This window comes from Chiloscyllium plagiosum, unplaced genomic scaffold (assembly GCF_037043375.1).
Source record: "Chiloscyllium plagiosum isolate Xiang-an unplaced genomic scaffold, Cpla_swu_hap1 HiC_scaffold_19, whole genome shotgun sequence".
NCBI classification, from domain to species: Eukaryota; Metazoa; Chordata; class Chondrichthyes; order Orectolobiformes; family Hemiscylliidae; genus Chiloscyllium; species Chiloscyllium plagiosum.
The window spans coordinates 72,622,488-72,649,671 of NW_028270157.1; the positions used below are offsets into that span (position 1 = coordinate 72,622,488).

At 43.2% G+C, this 27,184-nt stretch overlaps 1 protein-coding gene across 1 annotated transcript in view; it reads right to left on the reverse strand.

The window, feature by feature from the left end:
• Nucleotides 1–17,878: 17,878 nt before the first annotated feature.
• Nucleotides 17,879–27,184, reverse strand: part of kdm5a (lysine demethylase 5A) — a 209,557-nt gene continuing 200,251 nt past the window's right edge. Inside the window, exons 26-28 of the mRNA XM_043708905.2 lie at nucleotides 22,985–23,205; nucleotides 21,707–22,105; nucleotides 17,879–19,173 (exon numbers count right to left, since the gene is read on the reverse strand). Coding sequence (XP_043564840.1) covers nucleotides 18,967–19,173; nucleotides 21,707–22,105; nucleotides 22,985–23,205 — 827 coding nt within the window. The 3' untranslated portion in view covers nucleotides 17,879–18,966. The remainder of the gene's footprint in view (nucleotides 19,174–21,706; nucleotides 22,106–22,984; nucleotides 23,206–27,184) is intronic.

The following is a 27,184-nucleotide window of genomic DNA, read 5'->3' on the forward strand; positions in this document are numbered from 1 at the left end:
CCTGTATTTGTTATAGAGAACAGCAGTCCGTCTTCATTATCGAGAACCTGTGTATATTAATGACAACAGCAGCTCTTGCCATTATTACAGGCACAGCAGTTATTACACACACAGCAGTCCCTGTCTTTATTACAGAGAACAATGGTGCCCCTGTTTATTGTAGAGAACACCTGTCTCAGAATTTATTATAGAGAACAGCAGTCTCAGAATTTATTGTACAGAACAGCTGTCCATGTATTTGTTACAGTGAGGAGCAGTGCTGTTTGTTATGATTGAAAACAGTACCCCCTGTCTTTATTGTAATGAATAGCAGGCCCATGGCTTTGTTGAAGAGAGCAGAAATTACTGTCATTGTTATAAAACACTGCGGTCCTGTTCAAAATTATATAAAACAGCACTTTCTATATTTGCCATAGAGAACATCACTCCCTGATGTTATTATGGAGAACGTAATGTGGAGGAGCTGGTGTTGGACTGGGGTGGACAAAGTTAAAAATCACACAACACCAGTTATAGTCCAACAGGTTTATTTGGGAGCACTAGCTTTCAGGAAATTTCCTCATTTCCCCTCCCCCCACCTTGTCTCAGTCAAATCCCTCGAACTCAGCACCGCCTTCCTAACCTGCAATCTTCTTCCTGACCTCTCCGCCCCCACCCCCACTCCGGCCTATCACCCTCACCTTAACCTCCCTCCACCTATCGCATTTCCAACACCCCTCCCCCAAGTCCCTCCTCCCTACCTTTTATCTTAGCCTGCTGGGCACACTTTCCTCATTCCTGAAGAAGGGCTTATGCCCGAAACGTCGATTCTCCTGTTCCTTGGATGCTGCCTGACCTGCTGCGCTGTTCCAGCAACACATTTCCAGCTTTAATAAAAGAAGTAACGTCTCAGTTCAGACAATGCATTAAAGGTGTGAGGTTAGAGTCTGTATGTATTCTGATTTTGAGTGATAATAGATCTTTTTCCAAAGTAGAAACTTAAAGTAAATGGATTATAAAAAATATTGACTGCCTACAGATTGTGCCTTTTTGAACAAAATAGAATGTATTTGCAAACTCCATTCTGCAAACACCAAAACCTAGCCTTAACCTCAATTTAACCCTAGCCCCAAACCTAACTAACCCTAGACCTAACCCCAACCCTAACGCTAAACCAAACCCTAACCTGAACATTAAACCAAACCTCAAGCCATAAACCTAGCTCCAGTCCAACCCAGAACTCTAATGGTAGACCTAACCCCAGCCATAGTCTTAACCCAAACAGTAACCCTAGCCTTAAGCCTAAACCTAAAACCAACCCTAATTCTGGCCGTTACACTAGCTCTAGCCCTGACCCTAGCCCATCCTAACCCTAAAACAAACCCTAACTTTAACCCAACTCTAACTCTAGTGTAACCATAACCCCTAACACTAACCCTAACTCGAATCGTAGCCATTATCCAGACCCTTACCCTTACTCAACCCCTAGCCCTTACCCTAGTCCTAGCCGAAACCTTAATCTGACTCGAAACCTAAACTATCCTAATCGTAACACTAACCCCAACTCTAACCATAACTCTAACCATACCCATCACCAGACTATTCCTCACACTGACTTTACCTGTAACCCTCAGTCTAACCCTAGACCTAACCTAAGCCTAACACAAGCCCTAACTCTAAGCCTAGCCCTAACCCTAACGTTAACCCTATCTCTAGCATTAAACCTAACCCTAAGCCTAACACAAATCCTTTCCAAAGTCCTAGCCAAAACACTAACAGAAACATAACCGGAATGCTATCCATTGTTCTGGATCTAAACCTAACCCTAGCACTATTCTAAGTCTAAGCCTAACTCTAGCACTAACCCTGACCCTAACCTTAACTTTAAACCTAATCCAAACCCTTACCCTAACTATAAGCGTAAAGCTAACGCAAACCCTGGCTTTAACCCAAGCTCTAACCCTAAACCAACCCCAAACCTAACACTTGTGCTCACCCAAATCATAAACCAAGCCCTAGCAATAGCCCTATCTCGAACCCTAACCCTATGACTAACCCTAAATCTACCTCTAGCCCTAAACCTAATCTGACAGTTAACCCTAGCCCTAACCTTAACCCATACCCTTGACCATCCTGAATCTTAGACATAACAGTAACCCTAAACCTAACCCTAATCCTAATCCTAATACTCATCCTATTACTCATCCTCACCCTTACCTTGGGCCTAGCCATAACACTACCTCTAACAATAATTCTAACCCCAACACTAGTCCTAGCCTGAATCCTCACCCTAGCCCTATCCTCAACCCTAGCCCTATCCTCAACCCTAACTCTAATCTTAACGCTGACCCTAATCTTAACTCGAACTCTCACCCTAGCCCAAACCCTAACCCTTAGCCTAACCACTAGCTCACATACTAACTATATCCCTAACACTAACTCTCACCTTTAAACTAACCCTAGCCCTATCCCTAATCCAAACTCACACTAACCCAGCCCGCAAACTAACCTGAGCCCCAACCATAAAACTACCCCTAACCATAACTCTAAAACTAACACTTATACCAGCCTGTCCCTAATGTTAACCCTAAATCTAATCCTAACGCTAACCCTAATCCTAACCCTTCCCAGTCCTAGCCCACACACTAACCATGTCTAACCCTAACCTAACCCTAACCCTAAACCTTACCCTTACCTTAAACCTAACACTGACCATTAACTCAGCACTAACCCAAACTCTCACCCAATTCCTATCCCTTATCCTAACCCAGACAAAGGCCAGAGAGAGAGACAGAGAAATAGGAAGGGGACCAGGCAGATGACAGGATTATTGATAGTAGTCCAGGATAGAAGAGAAGCTGAATAAATGATCATGAGAGCTAAGAGAAGCAGAGGATGGGTAGGCTGTGCTGAAAGCAAACCATGTTGTGACAGGACCAGGGTTACGGGGGATGGCAAAAAACATGCAAGGATGGAATCAGGCTCTAATGCTGTTTAACCCGATGTTGAGTCTCAGAGGCTGCAGGGACCCCAAGTGGAAATTGAGATATTGCTATTCCAGTTTGCATGGAGCCTCGCTGGAACACTGCAGCAAGCCTGAGACAAATGTTGGCCAGGGGACATGGCGGCGTGTTGAAGTGGCAGGCAAATGGAGGCTCAGGGTCATTTTTATGGACATTACATAGGTGTTCCGCAAAGGGGTAGCCCAGTCAGTGGTTCACCTCTCCAATGTAGAGCAGTGATTGAGTGCTGTGCAGGTAAAATAGTTGCCTCACCTGGAAGGTGTGCCTGGGCCCTTGGATACTGAGGAAGGAGGAAGTAAACAGATGTGCACCTTCTGTAATTGCATGGCAGGTGCCGCAAAGTGTGGGGAGGTGTTGGGAGCAGAGGAGGAGTGGACCAGTCTGACATTGAGTCATATAACACGGGAACAAGCCCTTCGGCCCAACCATGCTAACCAGGCTGTGCAATTCCTTTATCTGTCCATCCCCCACCAGGATGATCTCGGAACTCTCTGCTTCTTCTGGACAAAAGACTTGTACAACCCCCATTCACCACCACCGCCACCATCACCACCGCCACCCTCCACCATCACCACCACCCTCCACCATCACCACCACCACCACCACCATAACCACCACCCTCCACCTGGCCAAGCTTTTAAATGATGTAATTGTATTCACCTATACTACTTCCTCTGGCAGCTCATTCCATGTATACACCACCCACTGTGTGAAAACAATGCCCCTCAGGTCCCTTTTAAATTGTTCCCTTCTCATCTCAAACTTACATTCCTCTAGTTTTGTTCTCCCCTATCCTGAGGAAAAGACCTCGGCTATATACCTTTTCTAAGCCCCTCATGATTTTATAAACCTCTACAAGGTCACCCTTCAGCTTCCTACCCTGTGGGGAAAAATGTCCTAGCTTATCCAGGCTTTCATTAATCTCAAACTCTCCAGTCTCCCTAACATGCTTGCCATTTTCTTTTGTACCTTTTCCAATTTAATAACAGGGTGACCAGAATTGTATGCAGAACTCCAAATGTGGCCTTTACCAATGTCTTGTACAGCCATAACACAATGTCTCAATGTGTTTGTTCAATGCTCTGGCTGATGAAGTTAAGCATACAAAATGGCTTCTTCACCACCCTGTCTACCTGTGAAGCCACTTTCAAGGAACTATGCACTTGCCACCCCTTTGATTTGAAGGTAGTGAGAGGAGTTAAAGGAAAGATTATTCAAAGTAAGGACAAGCTTGGCCAGGTGGAGGGTGGAGGGTGGAGGGGGTGAATGGGGGCTGTACAAGTCTTTTTTCCAGGAAGAAGCAGAGAGTTCTGAGACCATCCTAGTGGGGGATGGACAGGTAAATAGAAGGTGGCTCAAGAATACAAACTGAAAATTTTACAACCAGCGTGAAGTGTCAGAAGGATCGCAAATTTATTTTGGCAGGGACTGGACAAGGAGAGAGAAAAGGGAGTCAAGGTAGGAAGAAATAAGTTCTGCGGAGTAGGAGCAGGCTAAAACATTTGGTCTGCCTGGCCAGTCCTGTTTGTGGATTTTGGGGAAATGGTAGACGCTGGCTGTTGGGGATGATGACCTGGGAGGCTGTTGGGGAGAGATTGCCAGATGAGATGAGGTTAGTGACTGTCATGGATATGTTAGCCTGATGTTTGATGAGTGGTATCATGGTGCAGGAAGGTACAGCAGGAAACATCGGAGAGCTGGTGCTCAGTTCCTGCAATAAAGAAGTCAGTACAGCATACACAGCACCACCCTTGTCAGCAGGCTTGATAATAAAATTAGAATTAGGTCTGAGAGCATGGACTGTAGTCAGTTCAGAGGGAGACAGGTTTGAATGGGTAAAGGTGGGGGGAAGCAGAGAACTTAATGTCACATTGAACGGTCTCAACCAGGTGGAGTGAAGGTAAAAGGTAGGAAGGATGTGCCTAGGTGAATAGAAAGTGTGGAGGCAGATGAAGGGGACTATGACAGAGAGAGGACATTTGTCTAAAGAAATAGGCACAGAGGCAAAAGTGAGGGAAGGAGCGTTCAATGTGTCTGAAATTCTTTGAGGTTGGACACAGAGAACTAAAACCCAGACTTCTGTTGAGTCTGATGCCTCCCTGCAACTGCTTTTCCAGTCTGCGCCTGAGGATGGGAGGAGGAAATTGGTTTGTGAATCCGAGGAAATTGGTTTGTGAATCCAAGCAAATTCCCAGTAGACATTTCTTCTTCTGAGCACAACGATTCGCTACCAATTCAAAGTCTGTGAGAAGATTTGTAGCTCGGGTGCTCGTTATTGTGGTTCTGTTCGCCGAGCTGGGAATTTGTGTTGCAGACATTTTGTCCCCTGTCTAGGTGACATCCTCAGTGCTTGGGAGCCTCCTGTGAAGCGCTTCTGTGATCTTTCCTCCGGCATTTATAGTGGTTTGTTTCTGCCGCTTCCGGTTGTCAGTTTCAGCTGTCCGCTGCAGTGGCCGGTATATTGGGTCCAGATTAATTGTTGATAGAATCTGTGGATGAGTGCCATGCCTCTAGGAATTCCCTGGCTGTTCTCTGTTTGGCTTGTCCTATAATAGTAGTGAAATATATGAACAAATCAACGGCACACCCATGGACTCACCCATCTCTGGACTCATAGCAGAAGCTGTAATGCAAAGATTAGAACAAACAGTCTTACCGCAAATTCAACCCAAACTCTGGGTCAGATATGTGGATGACACCTTTGTAATCATTAAAAACACAGAAATAGAAAACACAAACACAGCATTATAGGGCATCAACGCCACACTCACAGAAATCAGATTCACTAGAGAGGAAGAAAAGGACAACCAACTCCCATTCCTAGACGTGATGGTACAGAGAACACCGAACGGAGAATTCACCACAAAGGTACACAGGAAAGGCACACACACAGACCAAGTCCTGAACTACGAAAGCTTTAGACCAACCACCCCAACACACACAAAAGAAGTTGCATCAAGACACTGTTCAAAAGGGCCACAACACACTGCAGTACACCAGAACTGCAGAAAGAGGAAGAACACCACCTCTACAATGTATTCGCCAAAAACGGATATCCCCACAATTTCATCAACAGATGCCTAAGGGAAAGACAACGGAATGAGGACATGCCACAACCCAAAGGACTAGCCACTTTACCATACATCAAGAACATTTCTGAACTGACAGCCAGACTACTGCGACCACTAGGACTCATAACAGCACACAAACGGACAAAGGACCCAATACCCAGCATGAGCAAAACCAATGTAGTGTACAAAATCCCATGCAAGGACTGCACAAAACACTACATAGGACAAACAGGAAGACAGATAACGATCCGTATCCATGAACACCAACTAGCCACGAAACGACACGACCAGCTATCCTTAGTAGCCACACACGCAGATGACAAGCAACATGAGTTCGACTGGGACAACACTACTATTATAGGACAAGCCAAACAGAGAACAGCCAGGGAATTCCTGGAGGCATGGCACTCATTGCAGATTCTATCAACAAACACATCTTCCTGGACCCAATATACCGGCCACTGCAGCAGACAGCTGGAACTGACAACCGGAAGCGGCAGAGACAAACCACTATAAATGCCGGAGGAAACATCACAGAAGCGCTTCACAGGAGGTTCCCAAGCACTGAGGATGTCACCTAGACAGGGGATGAAACGTCTGCAACACAAATTCCCAGCTCGGCGAACAGAACCACAACAATCAGCAACCAATGCAGATTGCTGCACTGATGTCCAATTCCAGAGGTCGTACAATGATTGGCTACCAATACAGATTGTAGTACTGATGTATTCCAGCAAGGTGAGTGCAGCAAATATTGTCAAACTAACAAAATCAGAAATTGCTGGAGAAACCCAGCAGGTCTGGCAGCATCTATAGACAGAAGCAGAGTTAACATTTTGGGTCCAGGGACTCTTTGTTTCTGATTTGTAGCATCTGCACTTCTTTGGTTGGTAATTTAATGTTAAACTAACAGCTCAATGTCACCAAGAGCGAAAGTGATATTGGTAGAAAGGACACAATCACCTCACACTCCTCCCTTCGCCTCCAGCTAATGGTAGTTCCCAGATACCAGTCTTGCCTGTTACAGGAGTGTGAGCCTGCCTGTGGATGGCCAAGTCAATCAGAGCTGTCTCCTATACCGCCATGACTGAGTGACCGCCAAAGAGAAGGCTTCCCTACAGCATTTTAATGGACAGTCAGGCTGCATCAGCATTGATAATCTAAGATGGAGGATGGGGAAAAACAATTGTGGCTGTAAGAGCTGCTCCTTTTTTGATGTATTTTAGGTGTTGGAGCTGATTTCCTCAAATTTCAGGAGCAGTAAATACTATTTTATTAACCGTTACATTGTTTTGGAACTTTGGGGGAGAAAGATCAAAACAACGACACATGGTTAGTAAATCAAACGAGAACGAAACCAACACTGCTGTCTGACATAACAGTAAATCTGCACAGCTATTGCCTTTGCTGTTTGAGTTTAAGTGTCTCTGGATATTGGAGTATCTCTAAGAAAAATGAACAAACAGCAAAAGTCACAGCTGACTTTGGAAGGACGTGTGAAACTTGAAAGGCTTCAGAAAAGATTTACAATGATTGTATTGGGACGCCAGGGTTGGAGAGCTTGAGATGTAGGGAGAGGTTGAAATGGCTGGGGCTGCTTTCCCTGGACTTCAGACGCTCAGAGGGTTATAAAATCATGAGGGGCATGAATAAATATACAAGGTCTTTTCCCTTGGGTGGGGTAGTGCAGAACTAGACGGCATAGGTTTAAGGTGAGAGGGAGAGATTTAAAAGAGACCTAAGGAGCAATCTTTTCATGCAGTGTGTTTGGAATGAGCTGCCAGAGGAAGTGGGGGATGCTGGTACAATTACAACATTTAAAAGGCATCAGGATGGGTATATGAATAGGAAAGGTTTAGAGGGGTATGGGCAAAATGCTGGAAAATGGGACTAGATTAATTCGGGATATCTGGTCAGCATGGACGGGTTGGTCTGTTTTCATGTTGTACATCTCGATGACCCTATAACATATTAAAAGGCAAGTAATGAGTTTTAAAGAAAGCCCATCACATCAAATCAGAGAATGAGCCACAAAGGATGGCAATGTTAGATCTTGCTCTTTTTATGTCAAGGGAATTTGAAGCTGGAACTGGGAGTTCAAGAGTCAAGGCAGACACTCACTGACAGACAGAGATGGGCTGTGAAGCTGTGAGAATTAGGAGGTGCAGGGACAAGTATTTTATGTAAATAAAACTCACATCTCCACACTGGTCAAATTCAGTGATCTGAAGGGCACATTGGAATGTGCACTTCTCTCTAATATTTCCTCACAAATGAGGGCATACAATGAATGCTCAACTTCAGAGGAACTGGGATTTCAAAGGGTGCTTTGTTACGTTATACGTTGTCCTCTCCAACAGCACAGATACAGTCACATTTATTGGTAGTTGCACTTACACAAAAGGATCACAATTGGGGAGAACAGCGCAGTCGAATAAGATCAACCGATAAGTGTACTTATCTGAATGCCTGTATTCGTATGTGTATCTCTATGGTTTGGGCAGATCTGGCAGTCTCTGATGCTCACAGTGATGCAATGCCACCCTCTACTGGCCTCCCCACGACACAGCAGTGGCAGAATGTGAAAACCATCGGGTATTCCGTCAGAGTAACTCCCAGCACCATCAACACATATGCACACACAAGGCTGGTGTGCAGAGGATTGCAATTGTACTGAGGCCCCTGAGAGTGGAACATGCTCACATGCAGTGGAAAATCATTTATCTTTGGGCGGTGTTCCTTACACCAAGTGTACACCCAAAATAATATTTCCACTGTAATTACATATGTGAACCATTTTGTAAGGAGAGATTAATTTTATTGCACTTTCTGTAAGAGGCAATGTTTTGGAATGTTACAAATTATAAGTGAGAAAGAATTCAAAAGATCTAATGGCAGATGGAACACGCATTAGTATGTTGATTTCCTCCACCTCTATCTCAGGGACAACTTTGCAAGGGATCGGACAAAGCTAGTTTGTGGCTGCAAAGACAATCTTTGATAACAAAACAACTGTGTTAAAAATCACACAACACCAGGTTTCGGAGCGACGCTAGTGCTTCCAATTAAACCTGTTGGACTATAACCTGGTGTTGTGTGATTTTTAACTTTGTACACCCCAGTCCAACACCGGCATCTCCAAATCAAAACAACTGTGCAACGTGAGGGAATCACAAGCTTTGATGCCGGTGGTAGGTCAGCATTATATTACTTTAAACACAAGGAGGTAAGGCTTTGACCCGCACTTCAATGGATTCACTTCCAAAATATTGGAGACCCCATTACAGAAAAACGGGATACAGACAAACAAAGAAACATACAAATACTCGAGCACATACACAAAGGAACAAACAAATAAAGGCAGAAACATACACACATTCAGGATGTTCTAGTATCCCACATGTTTCGTCAACGCAAATTAGCTATTATGTGATTGATGAACTGCGGATGCTGATTGGATAATGCGAACTTACTACTGAATGGGTAAAGTGACTTTCTATCAACAACGTTCTACAGTAGGATTTTGTATAGCGGTTTTCCGTAGCGCGAGATTGCAGAGGAACACAACTGTCATGATATAGAGAACAAGCTATACAGACAAGACACACAGAGATACAGAGTGGGCAAATGTATGGCAGATGCAATATAATGGGGAAACTGTCCACTTTGGTTGAAAAATAGGAAGCCAGATTATTATTTGAATGGCTATAAATTTGGAGAAGGGAATGTTCATCAAGACATGGGTATCCTCATGCACCAGTTGCTGAAAGTAAGCGCACAGTTGCTGCAGACAGTAAAGAACAAAAAGTGCCATGTTGGCTTTCTTAGCCTGTCTTCTATGTTTCTATGCCTGGTCTATGCCCACCAAGGTTACTTTCCAAATCACTAAATGGCCCTTTTCATGTCACCAAAAGGTCCAATGCATCCAGCCAAAGCCCCTCCCTAACTGATCAGATGAAGCCTTCTCTTCTGCATGTAAAATTTTGATACTATTTTCACCAAAGGCCTCTATCCAGTCCAACTAAGGGACAGCACTATCCCATTGTCCATGGTGTGTAAACAGTCTAGGATTTCCTGGAAAGTCTCAGAATCAGCGACTGAGTGGAGTGGAATGGAATACAAGACTCCCCCACAGAACCTTGGTTAGCTGAAGAAACACAATTGAGATTGGTACACTTGGCACACATAATTTCCTAGAACCAGATTCAGTACAGCTCCCTGCTGGTAGGACTGGAATTGTACTATTCCAGAAATTCTCCGACACAGATTTCAGGAATTTCTCCACTTGCAAGCCACAAACTACAGTTTCCCCAGTCTTCCTGAGGATAACTGAAATCACCACTGTTCACTGGAGTACAGTCAGATGATTGGAGGGTGACAAATATTATTCCCTTGTTCAAGAAAGGGAATAGGGATAATCCTGGGAATTACAGACCAGTCTGGCATACATTTGTGGTGGGCAAGTTATTGGAGAGGATTCTGAGAGAGAAGATTTACGATTATTTGGAAAACCATAGTTTGATTAGAGATAGTCAGCATGGCTTTGTGAGGGGCAGATCATGCCTCACAAGCCTCACTGACTTCTTGAGGACATGACAAAACACACTGATGAAGGTAGAGCAGTGAATGTAATGCATATGAATTTTAGCAAGGAGTTTGGTAAGGTTCCCCACAGTATGCTCATTCAGAAAGTAAGGATATGGATACAGGGAAATTTGGCTGTCTGGATACAGAATTGGCTGGTCCATAGAAGACAGAAGGTGGTAGTCGCTGGAAAGTATTCAGCCTAGAGCTCAGAGACCTGTGGTGTTTCATGTGGATATGTTCCGGGACTGCTGCTCTTTGTGATTTTTATAAATAGTGTTGTGGGTAAGTTGACTAATGGAACTAGGAGGAGAAAGTGAGGACTGCAGATGCTGGAGATCAGAGCTGAAAATGTGTTGCTGGAAAAGCGCAGCAGGTCAGGCAGCATCCAGGGAACAGGAGAATCGACGTTTAGGGCATAAGCCCTTCTTCAGGAATGACTAATGGGATTAGTCTTGGGAGTACCATAGAGGGCAAAAGATAGATGGGGAACAGGAGTGAAAGGAGTGAGTGAAGGCCTGAATATTGACAGTAAATGGACAAGAAAGAGATAAGTTTAAATTGTATGTATGTAAATTCACAGAGTATCATGAACAAAATTGGGGAACTGGAAGCAGACATTGCTCAAGGGGAATATGACATAGTAGCAATAACACAAATGCTATACAGTTTCTGACTTGGAATCTATATTGTAAGAGGTGAGAAACAGGAAGGGAGCAGTAACCTTGTTTATTCCAGACCTCTAAATCGTGGGAAGGAAGTAGAAAAGAGCATTTGTAGGCGGATTATGGAAATCTGCAGAATAAGTAGGGTTCTGATAGAACATAGATCAGAATAGCACAATGTGGGCAGTTTGCCTTTGATGTTGTGCTGACTTTTTATCCTACTCTCAGATCAAACTGACCCACATACCTTCAACTATCATCTATGAGTCTACCCAAGAGTCGCTTAAATGACTCAAATATATCTGACTTTACTACCACTGCTGGTAGCGCATTCCATGCCCCCACCATGCTCCGTGTATCATGCTACCTCTGATATCTCCCCTAAACCTTTCTCCAATCACCTTAAAATTAAGCCCCCTTGTGATAGCCATTTCTGCCCTGGGAAAACATCTGACTATTCACTCTATCTATGCCTCTCACCATCTTGTACACCTCTATCAACTTCCCTCACACTCTTTGCTCCAATGAGAAAAGCCCTAGCTCCCTCAACCTTTTTTCATAAGGCATGCCCTCCAACCCAGGTAGCATCCTGATAAATCTCCTCTGCACCATCTCTGAAGCTTCCACATCCTTCCTATAACAAGAACTGAATACAATTCATTGTTAGGCAACTGAACATAAGTGTGGTTTAACCAGGGCTCTGCAGAGCTGTAGCATAACCTCACAGCTCTTAGACTCTATTCCCCTGCTAATGAAAGCCAACACACCATGTGCCTTCTTGACAACCCTATCAACTTGGGTGGCAGTTTTGAGGGATCTATTGACATGGACCCCAAGAGCTTGCTGTTCCTCCACATTGCCAAGAATCCTGCCTTTAACCCTCTGCTCAGGTGAAGCCCATCTCTTCTCAATAGTTTGTACCTTTCACAATTTGGAAATGCCTGTGTTGAACTGGGGTGTACAAAGATAAAAAGCACAACACCAGGTTATAGTCCAACAGGTTTATTTGGAAGCACTAGCTTTCGGAGTGCTGCTCTTTCATCAGGTGGTCATGGAGAATAAGATTGTAAGACACAGAATTTATAGCTATACAGTCCAAAACTGTGCAGGTTAGGTGAATTGGCCATGCGAAATTGCCCGTAGTGTTAGGTGAAGGGGTAAATGTAGGGGAATGGGTTTGGGTGGGTTGCTCTTCGGCAGGTCGGTGTGGACTTGTTGGGCTGAAGGGCCTGTTTCCACACTAAGTAATCTAATTTAATTCTGTGCTGAAAATGTGTTGCTGGAAAAGCGCAGCAGGTCAGACAGCATCCAAGGAGCAGGAGAATCGACGTTTCGGGCATGAGCCCTTCTTCAGGAATGAAGAAAGTGTGGCAAGCAGGCTAAGATAAAAGGTAGGAAGGAGGGACTTGGGGGAGGGGCATTGGAAATGCGATAGGTGGAAGGAGGTTATGGTGAGGGTGATAGGCCACAGAGGTCAGGAAGAAGATTGCAGGTTAGGAAGGTGATGCTGAGTTCGAGGGTTGGGACTGAGACAAGGTGGGGGGAGGGGAAATGAGGAAACTGGAGAATTTGAGTTCATCCCTTGTGGTTGGAGGGTTCCTAGGCGGAAGATGAAGCGCTCTTCCTCCAGCCATCATTGCTATGGTCTGGCAATGGAGGAGTCCAAGGACCTGCATGTCCTTGGTGGAGTGGGAGGGGGAGTTGAAGTGTTGAGCCATGGGGTGGTTGGTTGGTTGGTCCGGGTGTCCCAGAGGTGTTCTCTGAAACATTCCGCAAGTAGGCGGCCTGTCTCCCCAATATAAAGGAGGCCACATCGGGTGCAGTGGATGCAGTAAATGATGTGTGTGGAGGTGCAGGTGAATTTGTGGCGGATATGGAAGGATCCCTTGGGGCCTTGGAGGGAAGTAAGGGGGGTGGTGTGGGCGCAAGTTTTGCATTTCTTGCGGTTGCAGGAGGTGGTGTCGGGAGTGGAGGTTGGGTTGGTGGGGGGTGTGGACCTGACGAGGGAGTCACGGAGGGAGTGGTCTTTTCGGAACGCTGATAGGGGAGGGGAGGGAAATATATCCCTGGTGGTGGGGCCCGTTTGGAGGTGGCGGAAATGACGACGGATGATACGATGTATATGGAGGTTGGTGGGGTGGTAGGTGAGGACCAGTGGGGTTCTGTCCTGGTGGCGGTTGGAGGGGCGGGGCACAAGGGCAGAGGAGCGGGAAGTGGAGGAGATGCGGTGGGGGGCATCGTCGATCACATCTGGGGGGAAATTGCGGTCCTTGAAGAAGGAGGCCATCTGGGTTGTTCGGTATTGGAACTGGTCCTCCTGGGAGCAGATGCGGCGGAGACGAAGGAATTGGGAATATGGGATGGCGTTTTTACAGGGGGCAGGGTGGGAGGAGGTGTAGTCGAGGTAACTGTGGGAGTCGGTCGGTTTATAATAAATGTCAGTGTTGAGTCGGTCGCCCAAGATAGAAATGGAGAGGTCTAGGAAGGGGAGGGAGGAGACGGTCCAGGTAAATTCGAGGTTGGGGTGGAATGTGTTGGTAAAGTGGATGAACTGTTCAACCTCCTCGTGGGAGCACGAGGCGGCGCCAATATAGTCATCGATGTAGCGGAGGAAAAGGTGGGGGGTGGTGCCAGTGTAGCTGCAGAAGATGGACTGTTCCACATATCCTATGAAGAGGCAGGCATAGCTGGGGCCCATGGCTACTCCTTTCGTTTGGAGGAAGTGGGAGGATTGGAAAGAGAAGTTGTTCAGGGTGAGGACCAGTTCAGTCAGTCGAAGGAGGGTGTCAGTGGAAGGGTACTGGTTAGTACGGCGGGAAAGAAAGAAGCGGAGGGCTTTGAGTCCTTCGTGACGGGGGATGGAGGTGTACAGGGACTGGATGTCCATGGTGAAGATAAGGCGCTGGGGACCAGGGAAGCAAAAATCATGGAGGAGGTGGAGGGCATGGGTAGTGTCCCGAAAGTAGGTGGTGAGTTCTGTGCCTTATAAACTTATCCTCCACAACCACCTGATGAAGGAACAGCATTCCGAAAGCTAGTGCCTCCAAATAAACCTGTTGAACTATAACCTGGTGTGGTGTGATTTTTAACTTTGTACCTTTCACAAAAGTGATTCCCATGTTGCCAAAATCTAAATCCATCCCTTCTATTCCATCCCTCAAGCCACACAATTGCCACGCTGATCTGCCTTTGCTCAATTCAGAGTTAAACATTTAACTAATATGTGCTGATTTGAAGAATATGCCAGCATTTCAAAAGATTGCTAGAAATATTCATTTCCTTATGCATTCATCTGAACTAACCTATTTCTATATTTTCTCACAATGGGCACTGGAACTAATCCAGAGATTATCACCTTTTGGGTCCTGTTCTTTTATTTATTTTCATGACTGCCTAAATTCTGTTATCAGGATGTAATCCCTTTTCGGACCCAAGACACTGATATCTGTCACAATCTGTCTGTTTGCCCTCCCCCTTCAGAATGCATGCAGCTGTTCAGTGACGTGCCTGACATCTGGGAGGCATCATACCATCCTAGAGCCTCTTCTGTGGCCATACACAGCTTATCTGTGTCCTTTCAAATTGAATCCTCTGCACTCTAGCCCTGCCATTCTCTTTGCTCCCCTCCTGTGCAGCAGATCCACCCATTATACCAAGAAGTTGCTGCCCCCTGCACAGTCATCTCCCCACTGGTATCCAAAATGTTTTTTCTGTTAGAAAGGGGCATGACCACAGAGGACCCGCCCTACCACCCTTTCTCTACTCTGCCTGGTGGTCACCTATACCCTTTTTGCCTATACAGTTTTGACCTGTGGTGTGACCTCACTGAATGTACATCCATATTGTGAATTCAGTAGCAGCTCCAGCTCTGAAATGCGGTTCCTCTGGTAGCTCCAGCTGGACATGCTTCCTGACATGTGATCACCAGGAACAACTGAAGCTTCCATTATTTGCCACACAGCACAGGAGAAGCATATTACTGGAAGGAGCTCTACTGCCCGACTTCCTTTAAACTCTTTAGTTACTCCCTTTTTAAGAAAAACAATTAATTACGTATACATAACAACGCTATTAACTTACTTCTCCTTCCCTACTTTGCTTACATATATCCGTTTATTATATTGGTCCTGACTTTCACTTAACTCCTATTACTTCTGTTAATCTCTTACTCCAAACTCACGAACCAATCAACGCACTACTTTCCTGATTTGTTTTTCCAATCAGAAGATGCAACGTTTAAACTCGGACTCCCTTCTGTCTGCTTAGTTGAAGATGAACAGCATAGCATTGCAAATTAAAAACACTTGGGGCCCAGTGGTAGAGTCCCTACTTACAGTCAGAGAGATGTATAGCATGGAAACAGACCCTTTGGTCCAACTCGTCCATGCCAACCAGATATCCCAACCCAATCTCGTCCATTTGCCAGCACCAGGTGAGGTGCCAAAGACTGGAGGTTGGCTAATGTTGTACCAGTATTTAAGAAAGGTGGCAAAGAAAAGTCATGGAACTATAGACTTGTGAGCCTGACATCAGTGGTGGGCAGGTTGTTGGAGGAAATCCTGAAAGACAGGATTTACATCTATTTGGAAAGGCAAGGACTGATTAGGGATAGTCAACATGGCTTTGTGCGTAGGAAATCATATCTCACTAACTTGATTGCGTTTTGTGAAGTAACAAAGAGGATTGATGAGGGCAGAACAGTAGACATGATCTATATGAACTTTAGTAAGGCGTTAGATAAGGTTCCTCACAGACTGATTAGCAAGATTAGGTCTCATGGAATACAGGGAGAACTAGCCATTTGAATACAGCACTGGCTTAAAGGTAGAAGACAGAAGGTGGTGGTGGAGAGCTGCCTTTCAGACTGGAAGCCTGTGACCAATGGGTGCGCCACAAGGATTGGTGCTGCTTTCCATCATTTATATAAATGATTTTGATGTGAACATAGAAGGTATTGTTAGTAAATTTGCAGATAACACCAAAACTGAAGGTGAAGTGGACAGCAAATAAGGTTACCTCAGAGTACAACAGGATCTTGATTAGATGGGTCAATGGGCCAAGGAATGGCAAATGGATTAGATTACATAAATTTTGATTGATGTGAGGTGCTGCGTTTTGGAAAGGCAAATCAGGGCAGGACTTATACACTTACTGGTTGCTGTACAAGGAGCCTTGGAGTGCAGGTTCATAGTTCCTTGAAAGTGGAGTCGAAGGTAGATAGGATTGTGAAGGCAGTGTTTGGTATACTTGCCTTTACTGATCAAAGCACTGAATGCTTTGGGAGGTCATTGCGTGGACCACTTTTGGAATATTGTGGGCAATCCTAGTCTCCCTCCTATTGGATGGTATTGAGAAACTTGAAGGTGTTCAGAAAAGATTTACAAGGATGTTGCCAGGCTTGGAGGATTTGAGCAACAGGGAGAGACTGAATAGACTGAGGCTGAGAGGTGACATTATAGAGGTTTATAAAATCATGAGGGACATGGATAGAATAAATAGACAAGGTCTCTTCTCTGGGGTGATGGAGTCCAGAACAGTTGGCATAGCTTTTGGGTGAGGGGGAAAAAATTTAAAAAGGGACCCAAGGGGCACTTGTCTACCACCGTTATGTCAGGCACACCAGCCTATAATTTCCTGGCTTTTCCCTACCACCTTTCTTAGATTCTGATAATTTAAAATTATTGTTAGCACCCTTGCTGTTTCCTCCCTTGCCTCAGAAAATCAACTGTGTACAAGAAAATCAGAAGTTTGGAAATGGTTGGGAAATTCATAAAACCAATCACACATCTCAACAGAATGCATTACATATTATAAAACAAACTTTGCAACAGAAAATGCAAAATTTACACAAAAGCTTTGGAAAGTACAGGCACAATCATAAAACCAAAAATGCAAACCAATAATTCAATTTCTCCTTGGCCCCGGAGGTGCCTGAGGACAGTATGGCTGCTGGGTTTAAGCCAAAGGACCGAACCAAAGCTTGATCACTCTGAAATCAGCACTGCACACGTTAGTGTTTAGTGGCGTTCAGACCTGTGCATTCCTTGGGCATGGTAGTGTTGGCATTCCATATTCCCAAACATGGTCACGCCAGCACTGTGCAATCCTGAACTCTTGCCACAGTTTCTGCCTAACCGGTTTAGGATTTCCAACATTTTATGCTTTTTATTTCAGAGCTCAAGTATCTGAGGCATTTTTTGCTTTTGTACTCTGCATTGTGCATTGTTCATGCTAAAAACTCAAGCTATAGTGTTATTGCCTGAGGTTAAAGGAGCTGACATTTAATAAGGATTGCAAAATGTGAAACAGTGCAGTACCTGGAATGACAAGGTACATGATCACAAGTATTGAATACAAGGGAACAAAAAGAGAAAACTGGGATAGGAACCAATGAGGAAGTAATGACAGATGTAATACCAAACCAACAGAATTACAGGAGACTCCGTGTCAGTATGCACGCTGGTTATGTCTGGCTGAATGGTTCAAAATGTGATGTGCATTCCATTTCACAGCTCATGTAAATACAAATCACAACAAAAAAAAAGGAAATGCACTATTTGTTAGAGTGACTGTATTCTGATTGCAACTTGCGACAAGCATTTTTCTCCTCAGACACAGGAAAAGACATTACATCCTAATACATTTACATAGACAAAAAAAATTCCACCTCTCAAACATGTTTATGAAAAAACAGAAAATGATAAATAAAACAAATGTTTTACCAAAAAGTCTAAACAACCTAGTATCTTACAGCAAAACCTACATAAATACATAAAATTACTGGGCACCTAGGAAGGATGTGTTTGTTCCCGTTTGTTTAGTTGGATCCCCAAGGCATAATTGGTTCATGTACTCCACTAAATGTGATCGCATCTAAGCACTCTGTTCTGAGGTATTGTTGCTCCATGAGAGCGCTTTGTACACATACAGCATTTGAAAGAATATCGTTGGCCAGCTTACAACTTGTTTTCTCCAATACAGAGTCCAGATGGTTCAGGAAACATATTAACACTTGGTTAAAAAAACACTGCCAACCCTCACCCGCCCTCGCACACATTTTTAAATCTCATCAGAATATGCCTAGTGTAAAAAAAAGTCCAATTTCAAACTGACTAAACAGATTTCAAATCATTAAAATTATTTTTAAGAAGATGTGAAAGATTAAATACTTAACTTTTACAAGTAATTATGTTCTTGTCCTCTTGCGAAACAGCTAAATAGCTATGTGTTCCCCAAGTGGGTTTTGTTGCCTCCCCACTTAAGCACCGTCCTCTTAGTTTCTCCCCGAAGTACCCTGCTCCCTTTCCATTTCCTCTTCCAAGCTCCACATCTAGCAGGTGCCATCCATTCCTGGTACCTGCTGTTGCCCCTCCCCTACCACTATCCTTGTTGTTTTATCTCCTGTCCCACTACACCTGCTGCAACAAATAAGAAGGGGCTCACTTTTACACACACAATGGAGAACAGAATTGTCTCTACCTTCACTTTTTCATAATGCTAATCTTAACCATATACTTCACACTGGTCCTTAATATTGTGGGTGCGTGGCATCTGTGGCAGAGTGTGGTGCTCATCAGCTATGTCCAGGGTCCTGTTTGAAGCCAACAACTTGACAGTACTTCCATGAATATAATTATGAAGAGACTAGCTGCTGTCCTTAGAGTCCTCCAGGAAAGATGTGGCAGTATAGATTCCAGGCAGGCTGTGGCTAGCTGCTCGGGTATCAGGAGCTCCTTGCCTGGTGCATGCAGTACAAATGTAATCCTCATTCTCTGCCATCTCAGAAGAGACACCGACGCAGACCTGGTGGAACCATTCATCACAGCCTCCATCGCACTGCACCCAATCAACCTGCAGCACACAAACCCAGAAAACATTATTCACAACGGAAAAGGTTGGACTAACTAGTAATTTCACCAGGAAGCAAGAGAACGATTGGAATGTGCCCTACTTACAAATAAAAACAGGGAATACTAATGGTACTCAGGCAGCATCCACTGAAATCGAAAGAACAATTATGTCCGTGACCTTTCATTAGAACTCCAGCTGTACATTTGCCACTTATTTCAGACTTCCAGCAATCATAGTATTTAGCATTTGTTTGAAGATCACATTATACAGAATTAAACTGTTTAAAATCTAAGAGCAGTTACAGCAGATTTTTATGATCTCACAGACAAAAGGAACTTTTATAGCAGTTGAAAAATAACCAGGTTTCAATAAAGGCATCAGGAATCTGTTGCACAGTTTTAAAGATAAGTTTCACCTTCTTCTTAGATGTCAAGCAACTATCAATTGGGTCTGGGTTAGGTCATGGTGCTGCAGGGATGGAAGCTGAAAGCAACAGGACAGAGACAAGGGCAGTGGGTGGGTAATTTTGAGGAAAACAAAAAATGAGGGAGGGGTCAAACTTTAACAGAAAGGGGTAGAGACGTTTTTATGTGAACGGAGTTGGGGACTGTGGAAGAATGAAGCTGCTTGAATTAGATGACTGTCAGAGGATGTGTGGCTGATCATTCATAAAGATGGGGAGCCTCGCTTGCTGTTACAAAAGTGCAGGCCCAAAACTGAAAGTCCCACCTCCCCAAACATAGCACTTTCCATTTTTGTGGGATAAGGTGGATTCTGAGTTGCAGCCATTAGTGCGCAGCTGCCTCTGGTTGACCTGATTTTCACAAGCACAATGTCTAAAAAAAGGTCAATAGGAGAATCATGGAATCTCAAGAATTCAGAAGGAAGCCAATCAGCCCATCATGACTGTACCAGCTCCTGAAAGAGAAGGTATAAGATTGCTGGCATTTCTTGGACACAGGCTGAAGTATCCTCTTACATACAGCCCTGTGTCATCATCTGGGAATTTGAGATGGTTAAAAGGAAATGTGATTTTTGGTTAAAAAAAAAAATGCATGCAGGTAGTGGAGCTGTCAATGACCATTTCAAGATATTGGAACTGTTGCCCTTCCATTAGGTTTTTAAAAATGACTAGAGTACTAAGAAGTGTTTATTTCTCTGTTGACATCAACTAACATTTCAGATTTTAATTCAGAATTAGTGCTGCACGATTGATTTCATAACTGTTCATTATCATGATAGGGTTCTTACAGAACATAGAACTGTACTGTACAGGATCAGGCCCTACAGCCCATGTCTTTGCCGGCCATGATGCCATTCTAAACTAATCCTATCTGCATGCACATAATCTGTACCCCTGTAATCCCTACCTGTTCATATGCTTGTCCAAATGACACTTAATTTACAGTTTCACTGATGCCTCCCAGTGGTAATAAACTCTTTGAAGTGAAACTATGAACTCTACATAAAAACCAAAAGAACTGCAGATTTTGTAAGTTAGAAACAAAAACAGAAATTGCCAGAAAAGCTCAGCAAGTCTGGGCTTATCTCTCTACAGATGCTGCCAGACCGACTTTTGCAATTATGCTTGTTCTCATAATGAGTCATAGATAATGTATGGGTTTTGAAATAATGATTTTTTTTACTGGCGTAATTGTTAATATCAATGATGTGGAGGTGCTGGAGTGGACAAAGTTAATAATCACATAACATCAGGTTATAGTCCAATAGGTTTATTTGTAAGCACTAGCGCTCTGAAAGCTAGGGCTTCGAAATAAACCTGTTGGACTATTACCTATTGTTGTGTGATTATTAATATCAAGACACTTGAGAATTTATTTCATTTCAGTAAGGCTCTCGAACAGGCCATACTGGTTCAGTTGGCATGGTAGGTGTAACAGTAAAAGATAGTGGGGCAGAGGTTGGCATGGAGGGTTTGAGAGCTATGGGATCTGAGTGGAGGGGTGCAGTTAGGCATAGATGAGGCAAAGGAAGCGTCCTTTAGGGTGTTTGGGGTCCCAAGAGGGTGAAGGTTGAAAAGCTGTTTGTTGTTTTGGTTTTTATTTCATATCGTTGACAAAGTGCCAGTGCGCCAAGGTGAGCTTTCTTTCCCAGTCCACCACCTCACCCAGCAGTCACTGATTTCACAATGAGCTACCACAAACCCTGACCCCCATCTCACCAGAATGAAAATCCAACATTCTAGTGCGTCTCCAACTCCAAGTCAAGAGACCCAGGTTCAAGTCCTACCTGCTCCTGCAACAACAGCTTGGAACAGGTTGAGATACAAAAACATACCTACGTATTACACTAAATCTTAAAATATATAAAGTTCACATGACTGACAAATATCCTGCTTCGACTTATAAAGGTGACAAATAGGAATAACATCCCAATAATATGCAATTTAAGAATAATATCTCAACAATTTTGTCATTACTGGAAACATGACAGAATTTATACAAATAAATAAGCTAATGCAGATTAAAGTGTAACGTGATTCACTACTGCAACAGGATAACTACAGACCAACCTCTTCTCCGCACGGCCGCTGACAGTTCAACGCAGCACAAACAGCATTTTCATCCTCAGAGTCCTCTGCTGCAGACCAATCTTCCTGAGCTGGTAAAATCACTTTCTTTTCTTTCTTCTTTTCCAACAACTTCTCCATACACTCTTTGGATTTCTCTTTTTTCTTCTTCTCTTTCTCCTTTTCTTCTTTTCCAACTTTCTTCCCCAGTTTGCTCTGCTCTCTCATTTTCTCTGGGGTCAATTTCAGCTTTTTCTTTTTGGGTTTGTCAAACTTTCTCAGTTCTTTTAACTTCTTGCCATCCCCCAAGAACAACTCAGCCTTTTCCAGTTTTCGCTTTCGCTTTTTATCTGAAGAATCTTTGACTTTAATTCGGATGGATTTCTCCTCCAGACCATCGTCCTGAAGACATGAGTTATCAAAAAGAGTTAGAAAAGCAATGCTGGCATCATAAAGCCCAGAACAACATGTCAAAAATAGAGAAAGTGAATGTAAAGTAAGCCGGAAGGAGAAAAATATCACAGCATCACAATACTAGGTTTTTTATTTATGAGCCTTGCCATTTTAACTCCAGCATAAAGTCTTTCCAGGGATGAGGACTTTCAGTTATAGATTAAATAAATTTGGACTGTTTTGTTTGCAGAACAGAAAGAGGAGAGACAGGTATTCAAAATTAATAGGGGTCTGGAAAGAGTGGAGGGGGAGAAATCATTCCAATTTATGGAAAGTTGGAGAACCACAGGGCACAGATTTAAGGCAATGGTGACATGTGGAAAGGCTTTTGCATGCAGCGACTGGTTAGCATCTGGAATATGCTGCCTCAATGTTCAATTGTGGCACTCGAAGGTACACATTTTGAAAAGAAACAATTTGTGGGGTAATGGCTGAATGGCCCCCAATTTCACTGTATCTTCCAATCTGCAAGAAGCTTGTACTTGGGTTGCTTTGCCGTTAGTACATGGGTTTGTTGCTCATTCTGTTATAACTTGTCCCAGATTCTTAATGGATGGAAAATGTTTACTGACAATTCTTTAAACACTCAATTTCTTCTTTTTCTTTAAAGATGGTTTTGAACACCAGGTAGTTGGAAGCTTGATCAGGAAGTAGTTCCCATTAATCTTATCAACTTTGACCATTTTCTTCTGTTACAGTTTGCACTGCTCAGAGGTTTAGCCAGAAAGAAATTCATTACACAGCGCCAAGATAAAGGTCTACTCATCTTCCTCTGAAAAAAATCTCAAAGGAAAGAAAATGAATCAGTAAATGGAATTTAGGAAGTACCTCCAATATATGTAGAAATCTATCCTCTGCAGGAAGGTGTGTTGCCTGCAATATTCTCCAAATATGCTGTGTTTCATCAAGAGTTACTTCCAAAAGGTCTCCCACCATCATCAACTCCTCTAGCTGAACTTTTGCATTATGAGACAGCTCAAGGACTGGGGGCTCCAAACTACGTGGCACCAATGGTGTCTTACGTGGTTGTTTCCGTGGAGTTCCAGTTCCTAGAACAATATATTAGTGACATAAAATGGTTATAGTAAGCAACATAAATTATCTTAACATGGTCAGAGATACTAATAGCACAAAGCACAGAAGGAGTTTCTAAAGAGTGTCCACAAGAATTATCTAGATTTTATACATTGTGTCTAATGACATAGGAGGTATTACTGAATTTTGGACTAGGGGATCAGGTCAGCCAAGCAGATCAAGTGTCAATGAGGATCATTTTGCAGAGAGTCATTGGGTTTAGGTGGAGGAGGGCTAATTTCAATGGGTTGAATCTGGATCTTGTCCAAAATCAAATGCATCATAGGTAATACTGTAATTAATCAATGGGCTCCATTTAAGGAGATAATTCACAACTAGGTTTCCCACTGTTTGGGGAGGAGTAATACAGTAGAATTCCCTGGATGAGTGAGATGCAAAGTTGAAGCAAATAAAAAGTATATCCAACACCTGTAAATCAAACTGACAATGAGAACCGCTAGTGGAAAAATAAATAAGAGGAGACAAGTGAGTGGAAAAGGAGCTAACATGAAAAGGAACCAAAATGGCTTCTAGGCATATAAATAGTCAAAGTATTGCTGAAAAAATATGGTTTGTCAGAACTTTTTGTCTTCCATTCATCAGGACCATTTGTAAGAATATAAATTTATGGGGAAAATGAATTTATACCATATCAGAGTACTGTGCTGATTGGTCAGCAAACAGTGCCTGATTGGTGGTGCTGCTGCTATGGATAATGTGCCAGTTAATGATGACTGACAGTTAGTTCTCAAGCCTTATTTAAATTTTAAGCCAGACTTGTTTACTGATTAAAAACCTAAAGAACTGTGGATGTTGTAAATCAGAAACAAAAATAGAAGTTGCTGGAAAAGCTCAGCAAGTCTGGCAGCATCTGTGAAGAGAAATCAAAGTTGACGTTTCGGGTCCAGCGACCCTTCCTCAGAACTGATTTATAGACTGATTTCTCAGGGCGAGGTGATCTTTGAGAAATTAATTAGAAATTGGCTGACACTTGTAACAGACAGCATAAAACCCTGTCTTTTCTCAGCAATACTCGTTCTGATTACCAAATAAATAAATAATATATGGGTAGTGAAAGGTGGGTTGAAGCCTATTAGGGACAAATGCATTGACAAAGACAGAAATGTACTTTTCATCCGAAATTTACCCAAGAAGATGATTCTGCAACGTCTCTCTTTAGCATTCCCACACAGGCACTCTTCAGTGTTGTCACATAGGGTGCAGAAGTGAAACTGATCATACTTTGATATACCATTTAGAGTAGTGCGCTTTATATATATATATGGGAACAAGAACAGGGGAGGAAATGCTGTCAGGGTTGTGGCTATCACCATAGTGACAGAATGGGTCACTGAAGTCAAACACAAGAAAAGACAGCAAGAGTAGACCAAACAAACAAACAAGTCTGTTAAATCTGCTCCAGTAGTTGGTATGATTCATGGCTGCTCCTTGGCATCATTTTATGGGACAACAGCATTAACTTTGAGGACCAGGTGAACCCTGCTACTTCTCAGCTAATTGCACTTGATGATGATTAAGGTTAAGGAGCATTGAGCTCAAGTAAACACCAATTAACAGTGAGGGGACCACCAAAGCATACACCATTATCGCACAACATAGAAGGCTGCCAGAGAAGGTCCAAAGCTTAAGAGGCGATGATAAAATTGAGACAGACAAGGGAAGTAAAGGTGAAAACATGAAGGGCTTAATCTTTCAATCTGCCGTCAATCCAGGAGTGGCAGAAAACTGCAAATACAGGGGAACCAAGATTACCTGTCATTCGAATAACTGAACATCGTATCATCCAAACAAGATCACAAGGTCCCAATGTGTGGCTAATTATGTTATCCTGCATTCGATTAACCAAATGTAATACTCCCCACCCGTATCCTTCAGATAATCAAGGTTCTTCTGTAATAGATACTTGTTCAAAATGGGCATGGAGATAAACCCAGCACCTTAGCAGGCAAGCAGTTTAACTTCAGTGGTGGGAAGGTGCTTAGCAATAACATTACAAGGCAAAATTGACCATTACTTCAAAATGTGTATACTCTCAAAAACCCTGCATTGATTTATGAAGGATAAATTATGCTTAACTATTTGGATTGAACTTTTGAAATATGGTGAAGGTATTGTGTTTGGTGTGACATACAAGGATTTTGAAAGAGCATTAGTTAAAATGCCACATAGCAGGCTTGTTGAAGCCTACAGAAGGAGAGTTGAAGGGACACTTGCAGCATGAATACAAAGCTGGCTGAGTGACAGAAAACGTTCAGAACTGAGCTCCACATGGGGTCAGTATTAGGACCACACAGTTTCTAAATCTATACTAGTACATTGATTTGGATACTCAGGGCACAATTTCAAAATTTGCAGTCCACTCTGATGAAAATTATGATTCATATATTAATAACATTTTGAAAGATTTGATTTCAAACTATTAGCACGTTGGTGGTGATTATGTTTCATAAAGATTTACGAGAAAAGCAATGAAAGTCAGATAATGCTTTCTGAACTGTGACCTAATCCAAAGTTTGACAGAGTAGGCGACTGCAAGTCTCCAGCAGTGTTAATAGAAGATTGTTCAGAATCAGTACTGATAAGGCCCTTCAGTCCATCGAGACTGAAACACTAAAAATGCATCACCAACTACACTGGTCCTACTTACCTGCTCTAGGCCCATAGCTTCGAATGTTGTGACACTTCAAGTGCTCATCCATTTTTAAATGCTGTGAAGTTGCCCACCTCAATTACCATCTAAGGCAGTGCATTCCAGATGCCCAACATCCATGGGGTAGCAAATGTTGTCCTCAAATTCCTTCTGAACCTTGTGCCTTTCACTTTAAAATTATGTCTTCTTGTTGTTGACCTTTCCACTAAGGAGATTAAGTAGCTTTCTATTCACCCAGTCCATGACCCCCATAACCTTCTTCTCCAAAGACAGCAACCCAAATATATCCAGCCTCCAATTTGGTCATACTGCAGATTTACAGCAGGGAGCATAAACACCAAAAGGCAAGCTAGGGTTGTTTGCATCAGTTTGTTTTTGTTAGGAATAGTCAAAGATTTACTTTACCTTAGAAAGACCCTAAGAAATCTTCAAAGCTTTTGGGACAGTTTTGGAGGAGACCTGACTATCATAATCAAATCTAGCTTCTCTCCTCGTAAGGTGCACAAGACAATTCAGCTCTTACCTTGGAGTTTATCTTGTGAAATGACTGAAAAAGTCTAACCTTTCAATTTTGATAGTAGTCACATCAAAAAAACTTCACAGCTCATAGGACAGAAGTGGAGAGAAGCTGTTACTCAGAGCCAAAAGATTTGATATAAAAGAGCAACTTGTCTGGACTGACTCCCTGTGAAACGAGGGGGTTGGGAATAGATGACTTTGTTTTACTGCATGTTCTAAGATCATTCAAACTGTGTTTCACATTTTGACAGTTAAATGTGTCATTTTCTTTTTTCTTTTATGCCATAAATTCCTGTTTTATTGATCAAGAAAATTTACAGCCGTGTGTGTCTGTGTTTCAGTGAATGAAAGCATTTTAAATAAAACAGAATGATCTATTCAGCGCAGATTTCGTTCTAGAATCAGACACGTCCAATGGTATCAGCTAAGATCATAACACAAAACCTGAAGTATGTGCAAGGAAGATAGTGAGAGATGGGGGTGATACGGTAGACAGGCTGATAGAATGAACAGACAAAATCTAATGTATGGCCCTGCTGGAGTTCCCTGGTCCCCAACGCCTCATCTTTACCATGGACATCCAGTCCCTGTACACCTCCATCTCCCATCACGAAGGACTCAAAGCCCTCCGCCTCTTCCTTTCCCGCCGTACCAACCAGTACCCTTCCACTGACACCCTCCGTCGACTGACTGAACTGGTCCTCACCCTGAGCAACTTCTCCTTCCAATACTCCCACTTCCTCCAAACCATAGGAGTAGCCATG